This window comes from Anabrus simplex, chromosome 14 (assembly GCF_040414725.1).
Source record: "Anabrus simplex isolate iqAnaSimp1 chromosome 14, ASM4041472v1, whole genome shotgun sequence".
Lineage (NCBI taxonomy): Eukaryota > Metazoa > Arthropoda > Insecta > Orthoptera > Tettigoniidae > Anabrus > Anabrus simplex.
The window spans coordinates 97675238-97687714 of record NC_090278.1 but is presented as its reverse complement, the minus strand read 5'-3'; the positions used below and the strand labels follow the sequence as shown (position 1 = coordinate 97687714).

At 38.1% G+C, this 12477-nt stretch overlaps 1 protein-coding gene and 1 long non-coding RNA gene across 2 annotated transcripts in view; one reads left to right on the top strand and one right to left on the bottom strand.

Moving 5' to 3' along the window:
* The window catches only part of LOC136885487 (probable multidrug resistance-associated protein lethal(2)03659), a 251334-nt gene that overhangs the window by 68998 nt on the left and 169859 nt on the right, over positions 1–12477 (bottom strand). The window contains exons 13-15 of the mRNA XM_067158066.2: positions 10320–10516; positions 4252–4577; positions 233–312 (exon numbers count right to left, since the gene is read on the bottom strand). Coding sequence (XP_067014167.2) covers positions 233–312; positions 4252–4577; positions 10320–10516 — 603 coding nt within the window. The remainder of the gene's footprint in view (positions 1–232; positions 313–4251; positions 4578–10319; positions 10517–12477) is intronic.
* LOC136885488 (uncharacterized) overlaps positions 1–12477 on the top strand; it is a 154273-nt gene that overhangs the window by 124510 nt on the left and 17286 nt on the right. The window lies entirely within an intron of this gene.

The window sequence follows — 12477 nt, the reverse complement described above, 5'->3', positions numbered from 1 at the left end:
TTTGTGGCATAGAAAATGCAACAATTAGACCTCAGAAGTGTAACACATGCAAATAAATGATCCTTTATCCTAAAGCAATTGTCACAGAGCAGTTACTCTTCGAACAATGATAGGAAGCGCAGGATGTAAGAATAAGCAGTGTGTTACAAACCATTGGAAAAATTATTTTAAAATAGAAACCTTATTCTGATAGTTTTTCATGAGACTGTATTCACTGAGATGATGCACTAACCTGAAGCGTATCGATCATGCACTGAGGCAGCAGTTCATCAATGGAACCCATATCCTTGGAGAAGCGGTTGAGAATACGACCTGGAACAAGGTGGATCATCAAGTTATGAGGATACTGAGCGGACAGGAATACCGTATTGGGCTGAATAGAACACTATGGTTATTTTAATGTTCAAATGTACTAATAAGATCCATATGTGAAAGTACTGGCTTCTGTGGTAAGTCATCACATGCACAGCAGCTGAACTCAAAGTCACAAGTAAACCAACATTTTTCTAGCTATAATGTTTTTGTTTTGTTTTGTTTATTGTTGCTTGGGTTGACAACATTCAGTTTTGGTCACTCTTCTAGTCGTGGCAAGTTGTGTACACTTCAGTAAATAAAAAAGAGGGAAGTTATGGTATGGGCATCAAATTATGGATTTTCTGCCAGCCAAATGCAGAGGCTGCTAAAATGTTTAGTGTTTCCAAGTTTAACGTATGAGCCTAGCAAAAAGAAAAAAAAAAAATATCTTAAATAAAATTGCCAAAAGTATTGATGTTCTGCTAGAGGAAATCTCCAAAATATCTTCTCAGAAAAATAAACATAAATCTACTAATCGCACAAAGTCCCCTCCTACACGTACCCCTACCCAGTGGTGTGCACTGAATCCCATCTACTCCAGCGCTGCTGGGATAAATAATTTTGTATTTACATTTTTTTATTATTCCTTAGAACGCTTTCTACAAAGTTTAAAAAGCTGCGAACATCTAAGCAAAGCCAAGTACAGCTGTCTCAATAATCCGCTCGTACTATCCCAGTTCAGCTTCCCCAGCAACATTTAAGTCGCTTGATTGACGCATGCAGTTGAAGCTTCCTTGTCCTGGGAGTGGGGCGGGGCCATGAAACCTCCCCCTGACAGCAATTTACGGCGACAGGCCAGCTAGCTTAGGTAAGGGATGTTAGTTTTAATACTTGACGCTCAAAGTGTTCAGCGCCATACACTAGAGACTACAAGAAAAATATCAACATGTTAACAGTATAGCCACTTGCACATTGTCTTGCTAATAAAAATAGAGCTAATTTATGAAATCAATTGTAATACAGAAGAATATACTGTATTTTAATTTTGGATTTCGGCATGTATAAAGTTTTTTTGAGCAGTTCACTGATGGCACGCGTAGAGTATGTTTTCCAATAGCCGCAGAAAAATAGTTAGGTTGCCCAGCATGAACACAGAGCTAAGCGTGAAGTAAAAGAATTTTGTATAGTGGTATATAGTGAAGTTCTGTACTGTTCCTCCTGGATTATAGGTGAAGTTTTCATGAGTTCTGTGCCATTCTTCATGAATATAACGTATGTTATACGCCGTGACGAATATTTTCCCTCGTTTGTCGTTGCTGCACTTATACTCAGTAAGCAACTGAAACTATAGAACATTGGCGACAGTAAAATACCAGTTAAATTGTGCTGATTCAGTTTACGTTAGGCTTTTTAAGTTGAAAACAAATATTTAGTCCCAGTGTATTTTTGTGAAAACCATGACTGTACTATCATGAAGCGTCACTGGGTGAAAATGTAAGTACATTGTTTAAAATCTGCTCTAGATTAATTTATGATGGTGTCATCACTGCTGTGAATATCAATTTGGAAATATGTGAGTGTGTGTGGTTGAAAATATTCTTGAAAGACGTTTCTCAGGTAGACCTTTCCACGAAAAATGGAGCCTTATAAAATGGTAATGTTGACTTTAGAGAGTGTAGTGGGGCTATGATTGCTTATTTTAAAAAACATTTTTGCAGCTGGGGTAACGAATGTGTTCGCCGCAAGCCACTGCCCTTACCATAGCCTTATTTCTCCTGCCCGTACCATGTCTCCTCCCGAACAGCTGCCCGACAGTCAGTTGCTGGCAACACAAGTGTAGTTGTGAGCAACATTCTAAAGGGACCAGCAGGGAAACGAGTACTCAACTCTTTTTCTAATCTTTTTAAGTAACTAATAATTTCCATACTTCCTGCAACAAAATACTAGAACTTCTTTTTCTAGACTCCTCAACAAATATTTCAGAAAATATTCAAGCTTTACCTGCTAATTTTAACATTGATACTGCAATAAAACATTTACAACAATTATCACCTCTCAACATCAAGTACAAATTAATCAGCTTCTTCTTCTTCTTCTTCTTCTTCTATGACCACATAGGATCACTTTAGTCAGTCCGTCGTTCAGGTCTCTTTGAAGGGATTGTTTGGGCTTTGCGGTCCTCCCAGTACTTCAGACGCTCCGATCTTCGTGCCCTTTCCTCAGTTGAAAATGTGCATGTTGTTGGTTTGTTTTGTGTAAGGGTAAAGCGGAGGTTTGTATTCTTGACTTTTGTATTCAATTTTATTTTATTTGTGGTGTCTTCTGTTGTAAGGTCTATTTCCTTCAGATCCTCTCTTACTTCTCAGATCCATTTACATCTTGTTGTGGTATTTTTTGAGACGAGATTGTGTTGTACTAGTTGTTTCAGAAGTCTCGAAACCTGCATCCTCATGATATGTCCAAAGAATCCCAGTCTCCTCTTACGCATAGCATCTGGAATGGGTTCTAGCTCTTTGTACACGACTTTGTTAGTTATTAACCGCCACTGTCTGTCTTTCTGGTATTTTTTGTTGATGTAGGTTCTTCCAATCCTCCTTTCAATTTTCTGAAGTCTGTCAGTCTTCGATTGTTTATTCAGGTAAAAGATTGTTTCTGCTGCATATGTAGCTTCCGGTTTTATAACTGTGTTGTAGTGTTTTATTTTTGTATTTATTGATAGACATTTCTTTTTGTAGATATCCCATGTTAATTTTTGTGCTTTAGCTAATCTATTTGTTCTTATTTGGATTGAGATTAATTAGCTTATAACAAGAGATTTAACTAACCTAACCCTTTGGCACTACACTCCTTGAAAGGACATGGCCTACTAAGCAACCGCTGCTCAGCCTGAAGGCCTGCAGATTACAACTATAAATGTGTTAGTTGTCAATGGCTTGAAATAACAAATACAAGCAGCTCATAAGGAGGCAGTTCCTAAAATAACTTGCTACGTAACTGGCCCTTCCTTATACGAGGTCTCGTTTGCAGCCTGAAAGCTAAGATCTGAGATGATGGACGTCCGATCCGTGAAGAAGCTCAAACAGATAAATATAAGAGATGTGCACTATGCCCCAGAAATGGGAACAAATATTACCAAACCTGTGCGATCTGCAAAGTATGTAACCTTCCTAGACTGCCTGGAGAGTGCCTAAACTAGTGCTTTAATGCTACAGGAATCTGGATTAGTATAAACTTGTCTGTCACATCCATGACTTGATTCTGATGTTCATTTTCTCTCTTGTATAGCAAAAGTGAAAATCATTGAAAATTTTAGTATGATGTTCATTTGCAAATAAACTCAAGTATTGGTTACATTATCTTAGAGAACTTTCCAGTGTAATATTTTTGTGCCTCAACTTCTGAGAAAATATGGTGAATGTTTGAAACACTTGTATTTTTGTAATATTTTTCAATAATAAATTTGTAACTGTAGTATAAAGATTAAACTAAAGGTAACGGCATTTTCATATGACAAGAACACTGTTAACTGATATTCTAGAAGAGTTTAAAATATAACATGTTATACAAATCAAATAATAATTTGTGGGTCATAGTGACCTACAACAACCACAAGGTGCGACCATTGCCGCGTTAAAAAGATAATGCAATATTTTAGTACTGACTCTTCTCAGTTTGACTTGAGTATTACATCAATATGGATGTTAAAAATGAAGTTCATTACATGCAACAGTACCATTGTTCGGTGCCTGCCGTTAGATGATCATGATGATTATAACTGGCTCATAACTTGTAAGGAGAGATTTTAATTCGTCTTTTAATCACATGATAGGGCTGAAGAAAGCTCACAATATTTGATATTAAAATAACAATTTTGCTCTTAGATTTACATCATGCACTTATCTTGGTCAATACCATATTTAATATATCTTACATTCTATTGTAGCGAGGAACTTTTACCTGACGTGTTGGTATTGAAGAACCTCATGCAGGCATGAGTGACACAGTTGAACATCCTGTCGTGCAGTCGTCGAGATGCTCGCATGCACACGGTGAAGAAGAGGAATGACCTGCACAGTGCTACCACCACAACAGCCGCTATGATAGCACTATAGATATAGATACAAGTCTCCGTGCTCAACAGTTCACTTCCTGAGATAACGGTACTGTTTGAGATAGTAGTACTGTTTGAGATTTCTGAGATAGTAGTACTGTTTGAGGAGATCTCCTCCGTCCCGTTTACATCCCGAAGGCTTGAAAGTGTGCGCTCTTCCTCTATCTTTGTCCTGAAACATCCAAGTTACACCTGATGTAGTAAAGCTATGAATACAGAGGAAACAGGTTATCAATAACATGTGTGATTTATTTCCGTGTTATAATTTTTGATTAAAATTTAATTTTAAATATAAAAATGAATTAAAATTAATTGAACTTTGAAAACAACGTGTATAAATACCCAAGTCATAATATCACCAACATACTTAAATAAACTTGCAATTATTAGGTACCGAGCTCGATAGCTGCAGTCGCTTAAGTGCAGCCAGTATCCATTATTCGGGAGATAGTGGGTTCGAACCCCACTGTCGGCAGCCCTGAAAATGGTTTTCCGTGGTTTCCCATTTTCACACCAGGCAAATGCTGGGGCTGTACCTTAATTAACGCCACAGCCGCTTCATTCCCACTCCTAGCCCTCTCCTGTTCCATCGTCGCCATAAAACCTATCTGTGTCAGTGCGACGTAAAGCAACTAGCAATTATTAGGTCATGTAGAACACATTGAAGTAATGCTGGTATAGAACAAAAATTGCCAACCGGACACTCACAACCCCCTGATATAATACGGAAAGTTTATTTTGAGTATAACACAGGTGTGAAAATTAAATACTCATAATACCTAATAAATATTTATCATCAAATAAACTTCTATTTAATACTAGCAACCTGTCCCAGCTTGGTATAGTTCGGATCCCACTATCGGCAGCCCTGAAAATGGTTTTCCGTGGTTTCCCATTTTCACACCAGGCAAATGCTGGGGTTGTACCTTAATTAAGGCCACGACCGCTTCCTTCCAACTCCTAGGCCTTTCCTATCCCATCGTCGCCATAAGACCTATCTGTGTCGGTGCGACGTAAAGCCCATAGCAGCTTGGTATGGGCTTGAGTAATTTTAAATATATTTATAGTCCTTATTAATACTTATTCATTTAAAAACAACTTTGGCACGAGACAAAGTATAATAAAACTTTTTTTTTTTTAAAAAAAGGTCATGTCCATAAACATGGTTCCTCAAAATAGATATTGAGCCTTTTAAGGCCATTAAGGTAATTCTGTATAAGAAACCTAAATCTTTGAGAATTCTTCAAGCCACAGTCACAGGTGATGCCTGTTGTCATTTGCCACTTCATCCATGTAGCACAAATTCTTGCTTTTAGTTCTTTGGTAAGTCAGCCAACATCCCAAATACATAAATATTTTGATCCATGACAGATCCTCGCTATCAACCTGGATTGTTTTCTCTTTGTTAAGCCTCAGTTCATTCCTGGATATGGACTTGGAGATTCAGCTTGTTTTCAGCAGCTAACATATCATTGTCAGCACAGAGAATCGTCAGAGGTAAAGGATGGTGCAAGTCTGCTGTAAGACTGTCCATCACCACAAGAATAAACAACACTAATGACAGGGCTGAACCTTGATGAACTCCAACTATGACCCTGAAATTATTGGCCGCTCCTCATGCAGAAAGGTCCTCTAGGACACTGTGTTATCACAGTGCTAACCAGATAAGGTCATGCGACATGCAATCAAAAGCCTTTGACATCTTATCTTCCTGATAAATATGGGCTGACTGAACATATGATTTTGTACCTTATAAAAACAACCACCATTATTGCCATTTAACTCACTGCCATGATATAGTTCATTATACCCTAGAACCCATGCATTCACTGCATAAAATTGAGGTTATCGCATATTGGACCTGCCCTTACTTCTTTTGGCTGTAAAAGTGGAAGAAAAAGGGGTCTAAGATGCAAGTAAATACAGTAAATTATTTCCTCCGAAAAAACCTGACCTTTCTGGCACAGGAGGTCTGCCAGAATCCTCCACTAAAAGGGTTAACTTCCGTTTTCATGTAATCTCAGTCTGAAGTTAACGTTTTAAATGAAAGTGCTCCTTTAGCGATGTGCGGAACCGTGATAAATTGGCGGGGCCTCTGGAAATCACTGTTACCGACAAGCAGCAGTCACTCTCATGCTAGATGCTGTTGGTGAGTTATGTCCATTGAACTGTGGGTAGTACTGGAATGACGGCTGTATGGGAGTGAAGTGCAGTTTCCGATGATACAATCTTTGAGAATCTTTCAAGCCACTATCACAGGTGATGCCTGTTGTCATTTGCCACTTCATCCATGTAGCACGAATTCTTGCTTTTAGTACGGCCTAGAGGCATGACTGGCGTACGCGAACATGCCGCGAGACACAAGTAACTTCACAAAATATAAATGTTTAGGTGGAAGGTCTCTTCCACACTTCATGTGATGTACAGTGAAAGATACATTTCAGAGGATTAAAACCAATTAGAAACTGAAAATGCTATGGGTATTGAACAAAATGGAAATGTATTCCAGAAAAAATTAAGGAATAAGTAGAAAGTCGTGCCTTCCATGGTTTACCCTGCCTGAAATGTCGTTGATAGACCTCAAGTGTAAGCATACGAATTGTAGAGCTCTTCAAGCTCCAAAGTCTGTTAAGGCAAATACTTATCTCCGAATTTGACCTTTAGAGCAATTTTAGTTCATAGTTGGTGGTAAGAAAAAAAAAACTATTCAAATAAATAAATAAATAAAAAAATAAGTAGAGATTTTTTCCCAAAATTTACATCTAGGACTCATTAAGGATTAAAATAATCTTTAAAATACATAAATCTGCATGAATGGTTCGGGAGTTAGGACCATTTTAGTCGGAATGGTTAGCTAGTTAACCTTAAAATATCTATAAGAATGATTAATTTCATAATGTACATCAAGCCTGCAACATTTCTAGCATCATATTTTACAGCATCCACAATAAAATGAAATGGCGTATGACTTTTAGTGCCGGGAGTGTCCGAGGACAAGTTCGGCTCGCCATGTGCAGGTCTTTTGATCCGACGCCTGTAGGCGACCTGTGCGTCGTGATGAGGATGAAATGATGATGAAGACACATACACCCAGCCCCCATGCCAGCAAAATTAACCCCCTTCTTCTTCTTCTTTTTTTTTTAAAAAATGCTTTTTGTTCGGGGCGTCAACCCATGTGGATCTTTTGCCCCTACTGGCACCATAGCTTATGAACCTGCGTGTAATTGGAATGGTGGTAGTGTTGAATGTTGTATGTGAGGAAAGGAACATTGAGGACGACACAAACATCCAGTTCCCAGGCCAGGGATATTAATCATTACAATTAAAATCCCCTGACCTGGCCGGGAATCTAACCCGGGGCCGCCAGGTGACAGGCGGTCGCGTCGCCCCCTACACTGTGGGGCCAGACATTCGCGACCCTGCCTGGAATCGAACCCGGGACCCCTGTGACCAAAGGCGAGCATGCTAACCATTTAGCCATGGAGCTGGACAGCATCCATAATAATGGCAATCAATAATAATAATAATAATAATAATAATAATAATAACAAAAATTTAAAATTGTATAAATAACCCCATAATGAAATTAAATATCCTATGTTCAGTCATTATCTGAAAAAGGAGAATCTTCACTAACAATAGTTCAGTGGTTATGTCTCCAGTGAGGTGAGCTGCCTTAACCTATAGGCGCTGCGCTGTTACACTGGCTAGGCATTTCTATCTCGCGGCACCAATCGCTGCTCAGGAATCATGTGCAGGGAGCATATCTCCAACTTCATTCTATGTTTTTGTTTCTGTGTTGCAAGTTGTGCTATGAGTTACATTTGTGTCTGCGACGAGAGTCGCACGGAGTGTTCCGGCGGACTGCGTTCATTGTGGCTGCTAAACGTAAGAAGCTGACTATTCAACATCATTACCGACGTTGAAAGGGATAGCCAAGTACCTTTGTTACAGATGGAGAAAAAAAAATCTTGGCACCCTCCATGCTGTTTGGCATCATGAAATGGGGGAAGGAAGCAATTCTGACCTGGGAAGTGAAGTACGGTTCCGGGGCAAAAATAAGGAAGAATATTAGTTCGCTGTATGAGAACCTGAAAACATTTTAATGAAATGAAATGGTAGGACTGAGAACGTTCCAACTGATGGGAACATACTCAAACAAAAAGCTCGAGACGCTGCACTTAAACTGGGTTTGGTCGATTTCCAAGCTTCTAATGGCTGGTTTGATCGTGCGGTGAGAGTGCAGATACAGCTGCGTACTGGCTCGACTTTTTGAAGGTTATGATGCTAAGGAGTGTTTTACAATTTGCTCCTGTTCGTCCACGGAGGCAAAAACGTAAAGAAAGACTGACAGTGTTGTTATGTGATGGGAGTGAAAAATTACCCATACTAATAATTGGAAAATTTAAGAATACAAGATGCTTCAAGAACACCCATACACTCCCATGTAAATATGAATTTAACAAAAGTGCATGGATGGCATCGGAGATATTTCTAAAATTTTTACGAAGCTTGGATGCAAAGATTGGATTGGCAGGAAGGATGATAAGATAGATGTCCAGCTCATCCTTCATGTACAATATCAAAGTGGTTTTCTTTCCTCCTAACTGCACCAGTCACCTGCAGCCTTTGGACCCTGGCATTGTTCGTTCTGTGAAAGGGAAGTACAGGAAGGCCCTGGTTCAAGAGCTATTTCTTTCCTCGAAAGAAATGAGGAAATGAAATTGAATATATTCCAAGCCATGCAGATGTTTGTAGTAGCATGGCAACTAGTCATTACGGACACTATTTAAAACTGCATTGGACATGCAGGTTTTGGTGCCATTTCAGAAGTTTTAATAAAGAAGACACTACTGATGACATTGGGGAAGATTGGGGAGTTGTATCAAAGGACTCGAGTGCCACAACATTCCAAGAATTTGTTACTTGTGATGATGATATCTTGACCTCAACACTCACAGATAGATGTTGGAGACCTTTGTGATGATGCAAAAAGACAAACTACTTAAGAGGAAGAAGAAGAAGAGGGGACTGGATACTATCCGCTGGTACTTCTCCTCCTTCAATGTTCATGAAAACCTCTTTCTGTGAGACAGAGGAAGCAAACTACTGTACTGGACTATTTCAGAAAGTGAAGGTTAATATGCTTATTCTCATGGTTCTCATGGTCTATTTTTCACAAATATCTTTAAAATCATGTTAAGTCTCTGTTCCTTCAATTTAAAACTGCAAGTCGGTAATACCTATTTCTCTTTTCCTTGCTGCAACTTCCTCTTACCTTATCCATTATTTTAATGTTTAATGTTCATCGCATTTACCATATTAATCAAAACTTCTTAACAATAACCAAATTACAAAAGCTTGTTTATTCCTCCTCCTACTATCCCTTGGAGGTTTACCTCCCTTCCTAGGATTCTTACCTAAATGATTAATTATTCAAACCTTGGTTGATTTAAATTATCAATTTATTGTCAGAGACAAATTTATAATACTAGATGTAGGGTCAAAAGTTGAGAAGAGGTTATTTATCATTTTCAGGTAGATGGTCCACTAAGGAATTTGTTCCATCTGCTGTTTTCTAAATATTTTCTGTTATTCTTGTATTAATTTGAGTTTTTAGTATTAATATGTTCATTTATTATATCTTAACATTATATTAGTTACAGACATATTGTGTATTATTATTTCTTGTGATGTATAGCCTATTTCTAAACCCCATTTTAAGAAAAAAATATCAAATCCCCTTAAATTCGTTAAAAAGGGGTTCTACTGTATTTGAAAGTTTGTGTAAAATGTATTAACCATGAATATCTTTGATATTATTCTGAGCATAAACGTACATGAAAGATAAGATTGCAAATTACATTTTACACAACTTAATGTACTCTCTGGGTATGCAAAGAGATAATCTTACCAGTACATGATCCAGTAGTCTGCTCCACTGGCTGTGCCCTGGGCCAGGACACACATGAAGAACATGAAGAGAACCATGCAGCAGTTGCCTCCAGCAGCAAAGTACTGTGTGTAGACGGTGGAAGAAACATGGCCGGTGGTGCGGAACTCTGCCACCTCCTCCGGTCTGTCCAAACGCTCCGATTCCGAGTTCACGCTCTAAACAACACAGTCTCACAATCACAGGCCGCACCTCTTTCGTCAAGAAGGTGATGACACCAATAATAAATACAGTAAAACCTCGTTAAGATGTTTCTGCAGGGGACAAGGCATACAAACGTGTTAAGTGAGAAAATGTACTAATGAATACATGAATAAAAGCTATCCAACATGGATACGGAAACACTAGATACGATTATTTCCGACATGACGGCATTTTACATCATATATCCGTACGTGCAGTCAGAACTAAATCTACCATTTCTAAATATGAGAAGATAATATTAAAAGGTGAGAAAAACACAAGAGAACAAATGTGAAAATCCTCTTCTGCTGGGGATTATAAAATAACAGTGCACTGAAAGGTGTAAAGAACATAATACAACAATAATTTGAGAACATTTCCTTGGGGGGGGGGGGGGGGACATGAAAATATCAAGTATTATTGCAGATCACTCTCTTTCTTAAACAAATGGTAGTAGACGCCTTATATTTGAAACCAGTGGGTTATTAAACATTATTTTCTGGTCACACTCTTTGACAATAACTTTGAGGTTTCACTCGACCATGTGTGACCTGTGACTTTGGCCACCATTTTGAAACATTGATTTGACCAACTCGAATGATCGAGTCGAAATTTGAAGGTGCGAGTTTCACGCTATCTCTGCACGCTTTAAGTTGCGGGAGCTAGTCCGCTTTCGGATAAATTTTAATTTTGTCTTCATTAATAAGGAATTTCATGACTTTTTCTGAATCCATAACTAGGCTGTCACAGAACATATACTGTATACACCACGTTAGTCAACTTCAGACAATTATGTTCTTAATCCAGATGTAGGCTATCAGGCGACAAATATACGCTACACTTCACCATACCACTCAACACAAAATCAATTTTTAATTTCTGAACGAAATGCGAAATACAGGCATAGACAGGCTCGCTGTGGTGTTCAGCAATCTCGTTGCTAACCGGAAAGCCAAACTAAACATTCGTGAGCTAATGGCTTGCTTCCTGAAGGTGCATCTTATCCTGTGAAGTTCAGAAATTCAAGGCCTTTTCCCCTTTTTATGCAACTGTAGCGACGGCCCTTTCTTACCTAAGTTGGACATCATGTTCCTTTCACAAGGGATGACAACATTTTCAGAGAAAATGTGATCGTACTCAGCGGTAATAACAAAAATTCATGGCGTGATAGGTGAGGTATTATTATATAGACTTAGGTGACACTCCGAAGATAAAAATCTATATTTTTGTCATTTTGGTGAAATTTTTTAATGACTGAAATTGAAAGGACTGAGTTTCTTTTTTCTTGTCATAAAGTTATTCTGTTGAATTCAAACAATTTATCATGTAATAATGCTTTGTTTGCCAATTGTAATTTTTAACATTTAAATCCCATTTTCTCCCATAATATTCTGCCAAAGGTAACAAAATTTGTATGGTATATAAAGGGTACACAGAAAAAACGAACATTGTTGAAAAATTCAAAAAATGAGTTATTAGTCCCACTGTTGATAAACTTAACGATAATAGGTTAATATGGTTGTTTGATCCGTATTGACTTGTCTGAATCTATTACAGAACTATTTAAAGTAGTTTTAGTTGAGTCCGCCTTGTCAATACACCTTATAATGAGAGAAAAGTCATCCATTCCTTCCCGAAACATGTGTGGTAAAATAAATAGTGATGTCTACAATTCAAGTGATGAGGAGACCCAAGTAGTGAGTATGGGGAATTCTACAAAGAAGAAACGTAAATTTACTAGTGTGAAAAGTGTTATGAAGACGTTACGAGATACTATGTATGAATCTGGTAAAAACTGTGAATGCAAACCATTAAAATGTTTTAAGCGGGTCACTGCAAAGTAACGGAATAAGTGAATACAGGATTTTACTAAGTTAGGTGATAGACATAACCAGAACCCATACTTGGCGGGATTAATTACCGTAACTCCTGTTAA